The 19,153-nt window shown below is 36.0% G+C and overlaps 1 protein-coding gene across 2 annotated transcripts in view; it reads right to left on the bottom strand.

Annotated features, from left to right (window-relative positions):
* The window catches only part of LOC109109346 (cadherin-11-like), a 75,149-nt gene that overhangs the window by 8,794 nt on the left and 47,202 nt on the right, over positions 1 to 19,153 (bottom strand). For both annotated transcript variants that reach the window (XM_042750641.1, XM_042750642.1), the window contains exons 6-10: positions 10,226 to 10,407; positions 4,868 to 5,124; positions 3,224 to 3,360; positions 2,383 to 2,504; positions 489 to 606 (exon numbers count right to left, since the gene is read on the bottom strand). In XM_042750641.1, the coding sequence (XP_042606575.1) occupies positions 489 to 606; positions 2,383 to 2,504; positions 3,224 to 3,360; positions 4,868 to 5,124; positions 10,226 to 10,407 (816 nt within the window). The remainder of the gene's footprint in view (positions 1 to 488; positions 607 to 2,382; positions 2,505 to 3,223; positions 3,361 to 4,867; positions 5,125 to 10,225; positions 10,408 to 19,153) is intronic.

Genomic DNA, 19,153 nt, shown 5'->3' with positions numbered 1-19,153 from the left:
ATAATAATAATAATAATACACACATAGACAAACATTTATAAAGCTTACATTTATAAATTCTATTTGTAAAATAAATAATATATTATAAAAACTATAATTATTTTTGTCTATAATATATTATGGAGATATCTTCTTTGCTCAAGACTTTCTAATGTCTCTTTATGTGTTCCACTGCAAAAATAACAGCATACGGGTTTAGTCAGACATGAATGATGAATAAATGTTAATTTTGGGGTGAGCCATTCCTTAAAGCAAATTAGAAATCAGCAGATTGAAGCGGCGAACAGAACAAATGAGCGAAATGAAAGAACGGATTGCCGGAGCACAGAGAAGGGAGTTTGCCGTGTTCACCGGAGTAGAATGTGACAAAAAAGATAAATGGATGAGCGTAATGAAGGAGGATATATGTCTGGACAGAGACCGGGAGGGAGATGAGGAAAACTGATGGGGAAGAAAAGACGGATGGATGACAGGAGAAGCGAGCGCACCTCCCCGCTCTCTGATGGAGAAGTTGAGCGCGCTGCTGGACTCTGCGGGAATGCTGAAGTGGATAGGAGAGTTGGAGCTGCTTTGGTCTTTATCCGTTGCTCGAATCACCTGCACCACCTGAAACGCAAATTAAGAAAGACTGATACGGTGATTTGCACAAATAAGACAGTTCTCTGCTGCTGAACGGATAAAGGATTAGCAATCTAACACGTCACGTCATGTTTGGGCTGACTCACTGTGCACTGCGCCAATATCAGTCACTTATAGAAATCTGCTTTTCTGAAATAACCAATCTATTTAAAGCGTAGCATGCAGGGTCACTTTTCCCTCAGAAATGCAGAAAGTATTATAATTGATCGGTCAGCTGATAACTCTTGTAAAATAAACCCTGACAGGGTGATCAGAAATAGATGAAGGGATGTATTGAGCATAAACGTCCGGCTGACTGCACATAATTCTACTTATTATATGGCTACTTGCCACATAAATATTCAATGGACATGCAATCATGATGTGAAAGTAAATGATTTTAATATGCAACAGCTATTGTAGGAAATCAGTTGCCGGGGGCAGGGATTAATTATGCAATATATTACTTTACTGCAGAATGCTGCTATTGACCAATCAGAAATAAGCATCTCAGATTTGTTTATTCCAGAAGAATTTTTTATTATTGAACTCTGGTGTCTTTTATTTAATTGCTTTGACAATATGACAAGAGACGACATGCATTAGTAATTTTACTGTGGGGCTGTTGTTAAGCAGACAAACCAGTGTGCAATAAATTATAATTATTATTAATAATATACACAGATACTCAAGAGGTATACTACTGTTTATTTTAATAACGTTAGTCTTCTTGTTTTTTTATGTTTATTATTTTCCCCATCTTTTAATTTTATATGTAATATTTTATTTAATTGTTGTATTTAATTTGATATATTTTTATTTTATTTTAATATTTTGATACAGAATGCTGCTATTATGCTATGTATTCCAGAAGGATTGTTTACTGCAGCTTATTGAACACTGGTGTATTTTATTAAATTGCCAATATGACAAGACAAGAGATGACATGCATTAGTATATTTTACGTTGGTTAAGGGCTGTTATTAAGCACGCAAACCAATGTGCAATAAACTATAATTATTATTAATAATATTCACAAATACTTAAGAGGTATACTACTGTTTATTTTAATAATTTTAAAGCAAATACGACAAAAGATGATATGCATTATTAATTTTAATGTGGTTAAGAAGTGTTGATAGGCACACAGCCCAACTAAAATGTCCAATAAATTTATTATTATTATTCACAAATAGTTTTTTGTTTAATATAGAAGCAATATGACAAGAGACAACATCCATTTATAATTTTATACAACCCAATGATAAAACACCAATATGCAAATAAATAAATACATAAATAAACAATAATAACAATAATATAAACAATAAATAAATTAATGTTATGCAACCACTTGTGAGGTACTACTGTTTATTTTAACAATGTTTTACTTTTGTAATTTATTTTATATTTGTATATATTTCATTTATTATATTTTACTTTATTTTTATATAAAAACAATTTCAGCTAAACCAAACACAAATTGCACATAAATTCTGCCTGGTTGTCTTCCATTGTTTTATATTTGATATTTTGATATTTTGATTTGATATTTTTTATATATACTTTATTTTAGATTTTTCATAAATTGTATTTGATTTTTTTAGAGTATCTAAATTTTCTCACACAAATTGTACATAATTTCTGTCTGGTTGTCTTCCATTGTGGATGCTTCTTGGCCACAATAATCTTTTAAAGCGGACCGCGCTTTATTATTCACAGACTCTTTCCTCTGCAGGCTTTATAGGGTCAGAGATCACCGACCTGTCCAGCAGCGCTGGAGTCGCACACGGCCGTGTTGTATTGTCGGTCCAGCTCGGGGGCGTTGTCATTGAGGTCCAGCGTCTCTATGGCAACCGATACCCTGGTGACTTGGTTGGGGCTGTCTAAGAAACAGAAAAGAACAGCATGACAGGATATATATATATATATATATATATATATATATATATATATATATATATATATATATAATATATATATATATATATATATATATATATATAAATATAAAGCAAAGAAAGTTCGAAATCAAAAGCTTTTAAGCCGCAAGTAGGTCAGCTAAATCTTTCTGACCATGAAACAGAAGTTAACTCCAATCTGTCTTCTTACTGTTCTCCATACGCTATTTGCTCTTTTGGGACATAAAGTTACATCACGAGCAGAAGTGGCCCGAACGTCATCTGATGTTCATGACATTACATAAAGCCATAACAGAAGCACACTTATCGCACCCAGAGCGTGTGTCTAATATGAAAGTAATTACTGAATATAAGCTGAACAAATCCACTAAAGACTCAGAGTGACTTCTGAGGATGCTAGATAGTGTTTTACGAGGGCCAACGGGAAGCACAAACGGATGACCTTGAGCTGGGGTGGACCGAACTCGAAGGCAATTCCACTTTTCATTCTACAGTATTATCACTTCTCTTCCACTTATGTCCGTGCGTGTCTCTGCCATGAGCTTTCATGTCTATGGCAGCCACAGAAGTAATAGCCTTCCTGTGGGCCGATTACACACTGCTACCTGTGTGAAATTGTCAGGCGCTCGGAATTAATGCGATGTGCCTTTAAGAGTGGCGGCGGTGCAGAGGAGTTCTGGTACCTCTCTGTGTGGCAATGACGGTAATGTTATGCCATTGCTCCTGCTCCCGATCCAATTCTATGGTGGTAGTGATGAGGCCACTGTCAGAGGCGATACGGAACAGTGCCTCGGGGTCCGACTCGGGATCAATTGAGTACCTGAGAAGAAATGGACAGGAATAAAAGAAGGAGGGCAGACAGATTAGAAGACATAAAGGATCCAGTGCATCAATAAGCCAGTTGAGCAAGTGAAACGGAGCAGGTTAAGTGAAAACAGCCCACATGCTTCCCCTGGCAGACAGAAACATGATGCAATATGAGTTTTTTTTTTAACTAATAATGTAAAAACTGTATGTGCTGTGTGGGTAAAACTCAACCTGTCAAGACCATGTCCTGGTGATATCACCCCAAAATCAAGGAATCTCTGTGATGCAAAGCTGAATTTTCAGGGCAGTTTTTTTTTTTTTTAAGAAATTAATATTTTTATTAAGCAGGGATGCATTAAATTGATAAAAGGTGATAATAAAGACTTATATTGTTATAATAAAATAAAAAAACAGATATTTTAAATTATTTTAATATTTTACAATATTGCTGTATTTTTCTGTATTTTCGATCAAATAAATTGATGAGCATAAGAGACTTCTGTAAAAAATATTACAGTATATTATTGTTATAATAAAATATATATATATATATATATATATATATATATACATATATATACACACACACACACACACAGTCTCAATCTATGGTGGTAATTAATTTTTTTTTTTTTTTATAATTACCTATTATGCAAATTATACATTATCCTAAATAAACTCCTTAATTAATTTTTTTTCTTAAATACAATTAAATATTATTTTCTCTCCTATTATTACACTTATTATAACACACTTTTATTTTTGCATAATTTGACTAAATTACATCTTAATTGGAAATAATCACACAAAAATATTCTGTTTTAAAATATATTTTTCTTTGTACATGTTTCATATTTTATCTCAAACTCTTTACTAATGCCTTGGCAGTCATAATTTATAAAATTAACAAATATAGATATGGCTCTTTGTTTAGATCTGGTTTTAAAATAATTAATTTTCTAATCATTAATTTTCATACTTTTTAGAGTTTAAAATTTAAATTCTGGGTCTGGAACTTGAGTAAATAAAAAAGTGCATAAATAAAATTAATTTGAAAACAGCACAAATAAATTATAAGTGTAATTTTCTGTTTTAACGTGGCCTTCAAAAGTCTCTGGCACATAAAAGTAACCACAGCTGAAGAAACACTCACACATAGTAGCATTTGCTTAATATGTACTGCCTTTAAATTATGCTGATAAATTTTAATTAAAAACATTGCAAAATTACCGTATTAAAGAAATTAGATCTGAGCATCAACATTAAGAATAATGAAAAAAAAAAATAAATAAATAAAAATAAATAAATAAATAAAGACATTATGACAATAAGAATTTTGGGGTAATACACTTCATTATCATGAAAAGGTCACAACGCAAAATAATGTGAAAATACTTTTGCACTGATTTTGGATTGACCGGGGTGTGTTTTTGTGCGATTCACCCATACATGTATGTATGACTAGATAAAAGCAAGTCATACTGAGTAAACAAGGTAAAAGGTGAAAAAATAGTGTTTACTTGATGTTGTTACTGAGGCCTGTATCCGGGTCCACGGCGGCCACTCTTCCCACCACACATGCCGGAGGGCAGTTTTCCGACACATCCAGCCGGTACCGCGAGCGGGAGAACTTCGGCGGCTCGTCTGCATTCAGAACCGTGATGCGAACCATTGCCCGGTCCTTGAATGGACCTCGTCTGAGGAACCGCGAGTCTACGTTTGGGTTTTGCACCTCCACCGCAAGAGAGTAGGTGCTTCGCCTCTCGTAATCCACGGCCTGGAGTTCAAGATAAAAAACACTTCCTCATAAAACATTACTTTATTGAAACTCACATACACTAGCATTAATTTTACTGTGTTTTGGCACCAGGAAGGCACTCTAAAATATCTTTTCATTTCAGTGAGATGCTGAAACTCCCACGTTCACTCCATTTTCATCTCTGCACAAAAAAAAATATATATATATATAAAGCGTCCCAAAAAAAAGGAATGTGTCTGGGTTTCAACTCTTCAAAACTTATATGACTGCAGGGCTTGCTCTGCTGGTATTAAGACGGAAGGAAGTCATGGATGTGGTTATATTAACATCAATAATCGCTTCAGAACTGTATTAGGGGTTGTGGATGCACTTCTGACGCTTGACACGATGAGATTGAAGAACTGTAGGTGTCCACAATCAAAGTGTCAGAAGATGCAAGTGATGTAAAATAACAGGACCGATATTATGAGCCTGTCGAAAAAGTAAATAGGGTCTATTTTTTCATGTCATGTTGACTTTAAGGGAGGCATCAAGGAAAATGAGAATGACATGAGCACATACAGTATGACCAACCGTATTTACATAACGTACAGAGAATTTAAAGGTGCAGCAACGAATGCTTCTGGTTACTGAAGCTCAATTTCATGCACTGCTGCATTCCAAAATGTGTGCTTGCAATGCACTGGCCAGGAATTCACATCTGCATTTGCATGTGTGTGTAGTTTTTGGCCAAAGGGTCAAAAAAAAAGTGGAAAATAGTGTTGCAAAACTAAATAACAATAAAAACGTATTAGATAGACAAAGACTGACAGACAGACAGACAGACATATAGATGGATGGATGGACAAACGGACAGCCTAAAATGACTGATTTTGCCACGGCTTTTCTCAAAATTTGGGGTGACATTTGCGGCATTTCTTATTGTTTTGCAGTGAAAATATACCACAGACAACATTCTTCTAAAACTGTTATGACTTTTCTGACTTCGAGAACCACTGTAGGTCTCCAGACTAACGTTTGACGACACCAGCACTAGTGCCATTAAGTTCTACAGAAGGTGTTCCAGCACCTGACAGTAAAGCACTCACCCTAATCACACATGTGCATCTCGGAGACATCTATTTAATGTCTGCATTTACATATGCAAGATTTATTTTTAAGAGTGCTTGTTCATCTGCAGTACCTCTCTAAGATGTTTCCTGTCAGATGTCAAATAGATATTTATTAGAATGCATATAAAACTGCTTCTAATACGTTTATCAGAGTACACAGAAGATGATTCCCAGATCTTTAGCAGACGTCTTACAGATGTAATAAATATATTACATCTGATAAAATGTACTTTTATTGCTGTCCTTCATAATGTCTAAATATAATTTATAAATATATATATTTAAGCCTTTTAGGGAGTGGAAATGGCCTGTAAGTACTTCTCTGCAGCCATCTACTAGTGCTAATTTAATATCTTTTTTTTTATTTTTAAATAATTGTTTGCTTTCCTACATTATGAAACTTTTAGTTTTATACATGGGGGAAACGTATGAAGGACGAACAAATATTGTCGCATTAAAAAAAAAACTTTTCAATTTGGTAATACTTAAAGCCTTGAATTGCTGGGAAAAGTTGTGTGAAGCATTTAAAAACACCCGAAAACATAAGACCATTTCTGCCACAAGCTGTTCCTGTGGTTTTACTATGTTAAATCAATGGTGAATGGTGGTGGAGATTTGTGTTTATTGAACAATGTTTTTCCTGGTTTCCACATCAGTGGCATTTGTTCTGACAAATGGCAAGTGGCTTTGTTCATCTGTAGCTTTAACAGAATTCTGCGCCGAATTTGAATACTTCTCACAAGTTTTCACAGAGATGTTGATTTTGTGGCGAATTCGACTTCTTTCTTCACACTGTATGTAGTGTGTATATCAGTGTTGCGTGATCGAAATCAGCCCACGACGCTGCGTAGCCCAAACTAGTAGCGCGGATTTGTTCCGCTTTCGGTTCGTTTATCCACTGTACAGTAGCTCTTGTAAATCAGTCATGAGGAGAATGCAAGGCTGTTCATTCCATTTTTGGAACTGAGAAACAACCTTTCTTTGACTGAATGCGCATTGCGATGACATCACGGCATGCATCTAAGCCCAAATTCTGAGGACAGTCTGCGGCAATTATGAAAATTTGCAACCTTTTGCGAAAATTGCAGAGTTTGCTTGATTTTGCGATAAATCGCAAAATCCTGGAGGGACTGACAAAACAACTACCATATACATACTGTTATTGTAAAATAAAATTCATCATATGACATAGGATTTGGGTCATACCTCTCAGCCATAACTAAAAGTATAGGTGGACTTGAGGAGAAAAATAAAACGCTGAAAAGTGTATAATTGAGTACTGTAAGGCCTGTAGAAGTGGTGTGCAGTGGAGCAGTGGGCATAAGCAGCGCTTAGAGCCACTAACACACATGAAAAGCGCTGTCACTTGAACTACAGCCATGTGTTAATCAACATCTCCACGCGCTTCCTCTCCCTTGTTACTCAACGGCATTAGTCTCCCCGCGCTCTTCCTCCGTCTAATTTGCTTTTCGTATTCACTCTTTTCTCCTCCTCCCCCTGTGTCTCTGACTCATCTCATTCCACGCAACCTTCGCTTTCCTATTTTCTTTTTTTACGCGTCTCTCCTTGTTCTGTTTATTCTGGCAGTGTCTTTAACTAGCACGCACACACACACACACACACACACACACACACACACACACACACACACACACACACCTGTCATTGAAGTATTGAGCTCAGCGGCTGGGTAAAGATCTCTCACTCTCACTCACACACATGCACATCTGTCTTTATAAGCACTTATCAGGGCAGAAAATAGCTTGCGATTCATTTTACAGTTAGCTTATTTTGATTCGTCTAAAAGGTGAAATCTTTTCTCTTTTCAATTAGTTACAGTACACGTGACTTACCATCACACAAAGTCCTTTTATATGAAATGCACATTTTCCGTCCCTGTGAAGTTTGTATTTAAAAACAGCTGCCTGTGTGCGCTGTGATGAGGTCTCTCCAGGGGCCGCAGGTTAAATTCTCTTTCCGTCGGCACTAATATGCATGTTCGCTGGCAGACATTTGCGCTGCAGATTATCCTCATTTACATTTGAACTCAAGAGTCAATTTAACTCATTTGCGAATCATTCTGCTGGAACTTCTTTCTTTGTTATTGCTTTGCTTTTTACTTTGCCCTTTCGCTATTCTGAATAAATACAACCTAAATACAACTAAAGTGTTTCACTATCTGAAGGAAAATACGAGTCATGCTTGCCAGTGCATTACTGCAATACTGAGGCACTGTTGGTGGTTCCCAGGCTGTTGCTATACAGCTTCATAAGCATTTAGAGTGTTGTTGGTATGTTGTTATGGGGTTACTAGGGTAGTTATTTTTGTGCACTGGCTTGTGGTTGCCAGGGTGTTGCTATGTGGTTGCTAGAGTATTCTGAGTTTTTCTAGGGCATTACTAATTGGTTGCTAGGATGTTCAGAGTTTTTTAATGGGTGGCTAAGCAGTTGCTTGAGTGCTCTGGGTAGTTGCCAGGGTGTTGCTAGGGTTTTTGTGTAGCTGCTCACTAGCCACACTCAAAAGAGCCCAGCCCTCAATCTATTGTTTTTCTACCACTGCATATTTGCCACGTTCAACCTTTGGGTTGCCAGAGTGTTGTATGTGGCTGCTAAGGAGTTTGGAGGGATTTAATGTCATGTTGCTATGTGGTTTCTAGGGTAGTTGTTTTTAGTGCACTTTTCTGTGGTTGCCAGGGCATTGCTATGTGGTTGCTAGAGTATTCTGGATGTTTGCTAGGGTATTACTAGGTGGTTGCTAGGATGTTCAGAGTTTTTAATTTGTTGCTATGCAGTTGCTTGAGTGCTATGGGTAGTTGTCAGGGTGTTGCTTGGGTTTTGCATTGCACACTCAAAAGAGTCCAGGGTGTTCCTATGCAGTTGGTAAGGTGCTCAGACTGTTTTAGCCCATTGCTATGTGGTTGCCAGGGTGTTGCTACAGTATGTGGCTGCTAGAGTGATCTGAGTGTTTACTAGGGCATTTTTAGGTGGTTGCTAGGGTGTTTTTAAGTGTTTCCATTTGTGGATATGCTGTTGCTAGAGTGTAAGGATATTATTAGGTTTTTGCAAGGGTGTTCTAAGTGTTTTCGGGTGGTTGCCAGGGTGTTGCTATGCAGTTGTTTTTTGAATGTTTTTAACACATTTTCATAGCTGTCAGGGTGTTGATATGTGGTTGCAGAATATTTGTTAGGATATTTTTAGTGTATTATGTGGTCGCCAAGGTGTTGCTATGTGATTGTTAGGGTGTTTTGGATGGTTACCATCATTGCTATGCTGTTGTTAAGGGGTTAAAAATGTTAGCATGCTGCTATGCGGTTGCTAGGGTGTTCTGAGTGTTTAATGTGTTACTATGTGGTTGCTATAGTTACTATTTAAAAAACAACAAAAATGAAAAAAGTACAATAAATTACCAAACCAAAATCACTAAAAAAATACATTAAATAACAAATGAAATCTAAGAAAAATTCAAAATAAAATAAAAATACTACATAAAAAATACTGTAATAGAATATACATAAACTAAAATAACACCAGCTGTTATGCAGTTGCTAGTTGTTCACTAGCCACATTCAAAATTACCCATCTTTTCTAATGCTGCCTATTTGCTACATACATCCTTCGAGACTAATATTGTCATTCTGCAAGTAATGAAATTGAATTTATTCATTTAGACGGTCAATGCAATCCATATGTGGTGCAGCTACATTGGTTGCCATAGTAATGAAAGCATCAATACAATGTCTAACAACATGAGAGAAGGTCTGTACAGGCAAAGAGGACAGAAAACAGGAAAGTTTGTCATTATCTTTGCTTATATGCATATTCAAATAGTATATGCTGTGTCTGAACCCGCTCACTGATTCACTACTTGTGTGTCGTTTACTGTTAAGACAAACAACTGAACAGTTCTGAGTCAGATACAGCATAAAATTGGATTTGCTTCTGATTTGGGAATGTATGGAAGAAAACAATATTACAGTACTGTAGGTATTTCCATTTCTCTACTCCCACCTTGTTTAACAAAATCACAGCCTCCTGGTTCAATCCAGTTATGTTGAAGGTGTCCCCTGCCTCTCCGTCCACAATCATAAAATCCATCCGAGCGTTTTCACCCAGGTCTGCATCTGTTGCTGACATACGACCGATCTCCACCCCGGGGACGGCCAGTTCAGAGACAGAAAATGACCACATGCCTGCAGGAAACAGAGATGGTGTAGAAAATAATCAGGCAAAAACACTAAAATTAGAACATCATCATTAAACTCATTATATGCGCAAGGCATTCATACAAACCCCCTATAGCCATTTCAAATCAATCTGACCTCCATCCTAAACTAGACTTTTATATATAAAAAAAAACACTGCAAAGGAAGCCATGCCTTGCCTTTTGTTCTCACAGACAGTTTTTCTGCAGTTATAAGACAGTTTAATAACTGGCTCTTCTGTCTTCGTGTGCGGCAGCTATATCGCGGGCCAAAAATAACACTCTAAAAAGAGAAAACCTGCCTGAGTCTGTTTAAACCTAATTAGAGACCGCAAATAACGCAAGCAATCTACTGCATTCCATAAGAGAATGAAAAGTGTTTCTCATCTCACACGAGAGACATGCATCAGATCTTATACCATGATCAATCACCATAACAAAAACAAATGTGTTGCCACAGAGTTCTGAGTGGTTCTCAGTTAACTTTTATGTGGTTTCTAGGGTGTTTCGGGTGGTTGCTTACGGAATCAAGTCAAAAGAGTGATATTCTGGTCCATAATCATTTATGTTTGTACCACAAACAGATCAGTGTTTTTTTTTATTTTAGATTAATTAATTTTATTAGATCTATTAGAATTTTAAATATGAGTAACAGTAAGTGTGATAAAAGCACCACTTACAAAATCTATTTGTTACAGTATATAGACAGACAGACAGACAGACAGACAGACAGACAGACAGACAGACAGACAGACAGACAGACAGATAGATAGATAGATAGATAGATAGATAGATAGATAGATAGATAGATAGATAGATAGATAGATAGATAGATAGATAGATAGATAGATAGATAGATGCTTTTGGAAAGAGGATATCAGAGAGGCAGAATAAGAAAGATCCAAAAAAGAAAGTGTGATAGAAATATAAAGCAGGACACTGATGATTCCTTGCTTCTTTTAAGAGCCAAATTTGCTCCAGAACAGAAAATGAATCACGCAAACAACAAAGGCTGAGACAGTGTGATTCACCAGAGGCAGTTTGTGCCAGCTAATAACTCCTAACATTCATTAAAGCTGAGTGCAGCCAAGAGAAGATGATCACAGAAACACACTGTGGGAATACAATATGGCTTCTTTGCACAGTGTATTAACACTGTGTATTATTCAGAGGAGGAGAAAGGGATGAGGAGAGATTAGGGGAGAGATAGAAAGAACAAAAGAGGAAACGGCAGCAGGAGAGCCGGGAAACGAAAGGGAAAAGAGGCAGAGAGAGCGAAAGACAGAGAGGCAGAGAGTGTGTATTCATGTAGGAGGGAGGGAGGGAGGGAGAGGGTGGAAGATGTATTGTGTGTGTAGGGGGTGTGTTTTTGATGTGTTATTTTGCTGCGTACTGATGCGGAAAGCTCTGAACTTTAAATGAAATATTAATCGCGTGGATTTTGAAGAGAGGATCTGTAGGGAAGGCTGATGGAAGCCGTGGCACTCTACAGACAGGCCGAAGCCCTCAGAAAGAGACGCAACACAGATTATCATTATCTCTGGCACGGTGATAATAGTCGCCAGATTCATCAGCACCATAATCTACTTCATAATTATGATATGCACTACGATACTCTAGTCCTTCCTCTGTGGGCCTATGAGAGTCAATCTTTGTAGCGATCGCCATTAAACAACCATTGTTTTGTTTGGAATAAATATCACTAATCATTAGCTATGGGTCCCTGCAGCAGTTTTAAATACTCTTTTACTGTTTGAGTGTACTTGGTAGGGCACATCACTAGTCCCACGGATGAAATGCAATAATGTTTCACAATTTACAGTGCAATCAGTAATATTAAAAGAACTGTTTTCTATTTGAAAATATGTTAAAATGTAATTTATTCTTGTGATGCAAAGCTGAATTGTCAGTATCATTACTCCTGTCTGTTTCCAAGAACATGACCTTCATGTCAAAAAAATAAAATAAAAAAAAGTTAAAATCAGTTCATTTTCATAAAAATCAACATTAAAGTGTTTGAAGTTGTAGAAACACCCACATATGACAAGGTTAAAGATAAAAGGCCAAACTAGGATTTGCTACTGCTAGTCAGTGATAGTATTTCATGTCCATTTTCCCAGGATAGAAATAAAAAGAACATTTTAAACACGCATCTGTTAAAAGTTTATTACAAAATAAAACTTCTTTATTGGCAACTATGGTTCCACGAGGAACTTTTAACATCCATTGCACAAAAGGTTCTTTACAGTGAAAAAAAGTTTATTTAGATTATTAAAAACTTCTTCCAGAAAAGATTTGAAGAAATGTAGCATTACATCACTTGCTCACCTATGGATCCTCTGCAGTGAATGGGTGCCGCCAGAATAAGAGTCTAAACGACTGATAAAAACATCACAATAATCCACAAGTAATCCACATGACTATAGTCCATCAAAGCGAAAGGTGTGTGTTTGCAAGGAATGAATGAAGAAACAAACTCATCTACATCTTGAATGGCCTAAAGGTGAGTAAACAGGTCAGCAGATTTTACATTTTGTGTGAACTATTCCTTTAAAAACTGTTTACTGAAATGTTCTGTGGGGAACCCATAAATGACTCTTCTACGGAATCGCTGTAAAAAAAAAATAAAAAAATAAAAACTCTTTAGAAGCCATTATTTTTAAGAGTGTAAAAAGCTAACAAACACACACACTAAAAGCCACAAAACTCCAATTTCGATTTCATGGGGTCCACAGGAGGAGAAAAAGTCTTCTCTGTATCTTTGTTGGTGCAAACAATGCTGCGTGTTTCCTTGTTTCTGACTAACGAGGAGGAAAACAAGCAAGCGAGCGGCACTCCGGAACCAAACCCGGCAATTCCAACAAACACGAGCATTCTAATCTTTTTTGTAAACTTCAGAAACTTCAGCATTCAAAAACCCGGGAATCACTCAGTTTGTTAGCACCTGTGCCTTTTTATCAGCGCCGTACAGGTGTGGTTTACATGTATTTGATTAGAAATCACATTTTTCCTGTCATTCTTTTAGACCAGGTTTTTTTGCAGGTGTTTTACAGAAGCTCGGTCGAGTCTGAGCAGTTCTTGATGATGATTTATATCGCCAAAGTGAGCTGACTTGTCTAACTCGGGGCGCCATGTTGAGTTACGAGTCTCACTGGAACTCACTGGACCTCTCTTGCTCAGAGGTGACTCAAGCGGCGCGAACAGCTCCGGGCTTTGTTTACTCACTCACACACGCATTTATTAAAGCCGACAGATATGGACTGACAGAAACCCATAAACCTTATCAAATCCACAGTCACTCACTCTCACCTCTCAGACTTTGATATCTCACACACACAGCACATACCGCAACCGTCTTATCTTCACAGAAATCATCAAATATTTCATACACACGTACACACAGATGCTCCCTACGCCCAAGACACCAAACCATGCTTTCATATCTTTCCTTCAAAAACACGGCGCATGGGTTTTTAGCGCTTGGAAAGAGCTGTGCCGAGAATGAAAGCAGTCACGGCTCACGGGTCAGTGAGCACAAGGCTTGTTTGAGAGATTCAGCGACACTATTTACAACGCTGTGAATTGGCTCCTGTTGAGAGTCAGGACTCAGTCCACACCAGGACACGACGTCCTTAACACATCGGCCGGACCTGGAAATAAACCACAGCATCCTGAGAGACACGCAGGATGTGGTTAAGATGATCAGTGACTTGTTTACTCTGTGATCACTGTCAGATCCTGCAGAGCGCTGAATCGCTGAAGAGGATCAACGTACACGATCACTGTAAAGCAAGGTTTTCCAGTTCTGGCCCAATACAATTCAGATGGCTTTCCAATCTAACACACTTGATTTAACTCATTGACAAGACAAGAATTTACCATTTAAAGTCAGTCAGTTTATTCTGGAACTATATTTATATTGCTATTTATAATGCATATATAGCTCATTCAGTTGAGAATCACCAAAATGTATTTAAATGTTTGTCTAAATTATGATTGCATTTCAAATGTGGAATAAAATCTGACAAATTGTTACTATATATTGTGCTTTTCTAACTTAAACATGCAAAAATCTGTATTTTTCACAGTCAGGTGCGCAATTAAATGCTAGTTAAATTAGGTTTGAGTTTTTGAATGTTTTTAAAAGGAGTCTCTTATTCTCACCAAGCCTGCATTTTTTTGATCCAAAATACCGTAAAAACAGTAATACTGTGAAATATTATTTAAATGTAAAATTTCTTAATGAATATATTTTTTGAAATCAAATATATTTCAATATATTTTAAAATATTTACAAATTTAGTGTCACATGATCCTTCAGAAATCATTCTAATATGCTGATTTGATGTTTAAGAAATATTTTATTATTATCATTATTAAGCAGTTGCGGCTTAATATTTTTGTGGAAACAGTGATGCACTGATTTTCTTTTTTTAGGTTTCTTTGATAAATAGAGTGTTCAAAAGAATAGCATTTATTTGAAATAGAAATCTTACATTATAAATGTTTTTAATGTAACTTTTGATCAATTTAATGCATCCTTGCTGAATGAAAGTATTAATCTCTTCTTCTATTGACCCCACACTTTTAAACAGTAGTGTAGGTTAATTAAATGTGTCAAATAACAGGTGGCAGTCTGGCCGGGATTCTGGAAGACACCATTTCTGACACAGTTTTACTTAACACCGCATTAAAAAGCATTAGCATGCACCTTAATTATTTTTCAAACATTATTAAACTGTCAAAGATTTCGTGTTAACTTAATGTGTTACCTTAAGAGATGAATTAAATGTTTTACAGCATAATTTTTTAAAGACAGTTAACAAATTAATATCTAATGTTTTTCCCCTTGATATTTTATTTATAGTCCTTTTTGCCTTTTATTATATAGGACAGGGGAGGAAGAGAGAGAAAGAAGAAGAACAGGATCAGAAAATGAACATGCAGGTCGCATTTGAACCAGCATTCCTGTGATCATGTGGCTCTTAAATGTGCAAATGAGCACATCGGCTGAATTCAGAATATCATAAATTTATGCCATACTGTATGTGCCAGAAATAGCATGCTAGTATGATCTCTATCCCTTGTGCCATTATATGTCACTATGTGACATTATAACTGATTAATTCTCTCTTGTGCAATGTCTAAAAATAGCAATTAGAGAGTGGGTGTCTCATAAAACTAGAGCTGTCAAACAATCATATTTAATTTAATTAATTACATGAAATGCAAATTAATTCATCAAATTAATTGCAGTTAAATGCACATCTCTACATTTTCTTCAAAGAATTTACAAATGAAGGTAATTTAAGATATTATTGTGGCAGAAAATATCAATAGACATTACAGAAAGTTACTTTTGAAGGTAATATCTAGTTTGTTTTATTTTCATATGACTGAACTTAAGGCTGTCACTGATATAGTACTTTCGCCTTGTAGTAGGAGAAATACTTTAATTTACGGGGGCATTAACGTTATTTTGATTATGTCACCACCTTTGGTAAAGCAAAATATCAAATAGCGCAAAACAAATCGATCAGGGTCATAGGAAAATGCACCTTCGCGCTCAACTAAACAAGATCAAGTCAGTCAAATTAAATTTAAACTTGCACATAAAATATCAAACAAAGCTTAGAACTCAAAATACTAACAAAGTAGTGAAGCAAAAACACAGAGTGTGACTAATATTGCATGAACCCCCAAACAAATGACTCTTAGGAGCCGATTCTTTTAATGAACAGTTAAACATACTATTTACTGATTTGAATCATTCTGAATCACTGAACTGCAAGTATAATTTTTTGTCAGTAATGCCTATTGTAGATTTATAGGCTAGTTATTTATTTATTTAGTGATAAACAATGTTCCGTTATATATACCTATATACATACACACAACAAAGTATAAGCAAGAAAGTGGTCCAAGCAACTGACCGTCTGACTGACCCTGCTGTAGTGACCAGAATATAAACTCAGTAAGAGAATCAAAATAGAGACAAAATAGAAATATGTCCTGTTATAAGTGCTAATAGAGCCCCAAAAACTGAACAAGAAGAAAATAAAAAAATAAAATTGGAGTGACCCATACTGCTACTTTTAATTAAAATGAAGTAAAAAGGGGGGAAATATTTCAATTTAATGCTCTGGCTCTTTTTTCCATTATCCAGTTTTTAATTAGCCATTTGAAACTGCTTTTAGGCTAATTTTTAAGCATGACCAAGTGTGTCATGCCCTGTTTTAACATTTTAATATTTGATATTGGTTGAGCAGGAATGGGTTTTAATGAAGTTATTACTTTATGATTTTTACTTGATATTTGCCGCACTAAAACTTTATTACATATATTATAAACTTTATAAAGTTTTTTATTTAAGAACAAATCCTGGGTGACCAGGGGTCTGTGAATTAAACTGCCCAGTAAGAGTAATTTAATGGTTTTAAAATGCGCAGAAATTACCATCTGCAACTAATTTGCAGTCTTTTTTTTTTTTTTGTAACCCCATTAACTCTTTCCTCACCAGATTTATTGAAAAAAGTTGCCAGCCACCGCCAGAGATTTTGATGATTTTCACTAAAATTTGATGGTCTGCAGTATACTTTGCTGTATGAATATTTGAATATGCAGTATGCAAATAAAGATCAAAGCCTCTACTTAAAAAAAAAAAATAATTTGTTTTTTTTTGGTTAATGAATTCTTTTTTTTTTTATAATTAATTATATGTAGGTTTCATAAAAATTATAATTTTGAGCAATAAGGTGAAAAAAAAATCACATTTTTATCAAAAACTACATCTGGATAATATTCAGTACGATTATCAAAGCATAAATCCAGTAAATCGCTTCCATCAACACCTCCAAAGCTTGCACAGCCATATACCACGTCTTGGATCATCATTTTACTCTGTAACATTATGCAGTTTTCATTTATATGCTGTCTATTGCTGATGAACGTGTTATTTATCATATGCATCTGTTTACATAAGAGATCGCTAGTTTTTTCCGTCCTGTTCACGTGTGTTTTTATTCGGGTGGTTTTGTACTCGTTAAGAAGATGTGTAATAGCGCCCCCAAGTGTATAACAGTGAAAACACGAAAAGCCGTAAAAACTCGTGGCGGGGAAGCTTGTCTTCTAAATAATGAGCTAACTCGTCAATGGCAGGGAAAGAGTTAATCAAAAAAGCCATAAGTGCTGGTTAGTCTATGAAAGACCCTTTTTACTTCCCATACTGTAAACATGATAAAATAAATGCATTACCATTTCATTTTCTGATGCTAATATCCTTTATTTTTCACATTCAAGACCACAAATTCGCTATAACCCATCATTAATTCAAGGATGGTGCTCTTGGATAGTAATTGAATGCAGTGGTTGGGGATTCAGAGTTTCAATCAGCTGGTGAGATGAGGCAAATTCACCACTTCATTGGGTTTTAAACTGTTTTCACTGTCAAGCTGCTGCTTGCTTAATCACAAACCTATGGGGCTAATGTGGAGTATGAGGTATGAATCAGCAGTCACAAGGAAAAATATGATTGAACAAACCAAAAGATCACATACTTTTACATATAATTTTGTATGTTGCCTCCCTGAGTATCAAAACGTCTCTGTTCTTTGGTTTCCCAGCATGCACTGCACATTTGAGTGCATTTAATGCTGACATTTAACTTTTCCGGCGGACTCAAACACAACTATCACAAGTGGTTACTGATGTTTAATGAGGCAACATGCAATATTAATAAAACAAGGATATGTAAAATATAGAAACAAAATATCTCTGAGCATGCACGCATACACACATACACACACACACACACAAAGATCTTGTTTCTATATTTTACATACACTTGTCATTATTATTATTATTATTATTATTATTATTATTACTTTATTTCAGATTTATTTCATGTTTTTAAATAATAGTTTTAGTTTTTTACAACAAAACTGCACTGGCCTGGACTAAACTAGACCAGACCAGATTAGATGACTAGAATCAAACAAAGTTCGGTAAACTAGAATAAAACAGTGCAGTGTACTAAACCACTAAACCTGCTTTTATACATTTTATGCTGTTCTTTGTAAGAGAAACAAACAACAGGTGGCTTGAGTGTTTGTGATTAGAGGGATTGATTCAGGGAGTCGATGAACACAAGCGAATATATAATTGAAGCACAACAAATATGATACGCCGTAATATTCAGCACATTTCTAGGGAAATAATCCATTTCGAACAGTTCAGACTGGCGATTGAATTTATGCAGCTAAGTAATTGTGTAAGTCATGACTCTCTAGTGTACGACTGATAAGATCGCATCCCAATCACGCAGAATATAATACAGCAGACGCAAGTCAGCCCCTCATGTGTCATCTTCTGACATCACGCCCACAGTCTCCAAACCACCACTCACGTCTTTGAGCTGTCAATCAATTACTGCAATAAGACAGCATCCGCAGCATGAATAGTATGTGTGTAATAAGCTTGCTGTGGCTAACAAGTGGACAGAAGTGCAGTCAGAAAAATAGGACTGAGTGATTTAAAGTAGAAGAGAAATAAAGCATGAATCTATTTCAAAAGGTTACATCATGTCACACACAAACCTGAACGCCCACATCTCTTCTCTTCCTGCTGGTTAGTCTGACCATGGACGTGGAAACAGCACTTGTGATGTTAGCAAACAGTGCACTGCGTGTCATTAGAGCAACTAATGGAGAGGGTGTATGCTGACGGGGATATAAAGA

This window comes from Cyprinus carpio, chromosome B23 (assembly GCF_018340385.1).
Source record: "Cyprinus carpio isolate SPL01 chromosome B23, ASM1834038v1, whole genome shotgun sequence".
Classification (NCBI taxonomy): domain Eukaryota; kingdom Metazoa; phylum Chordata; class Actinopteri; order Cypriniformes; family Cyprinidae; genus Cyprinus; species Cyprinus carpio.
This window is presented reverse-complemented; position numbering and strand designations above follow the sequence as displayed.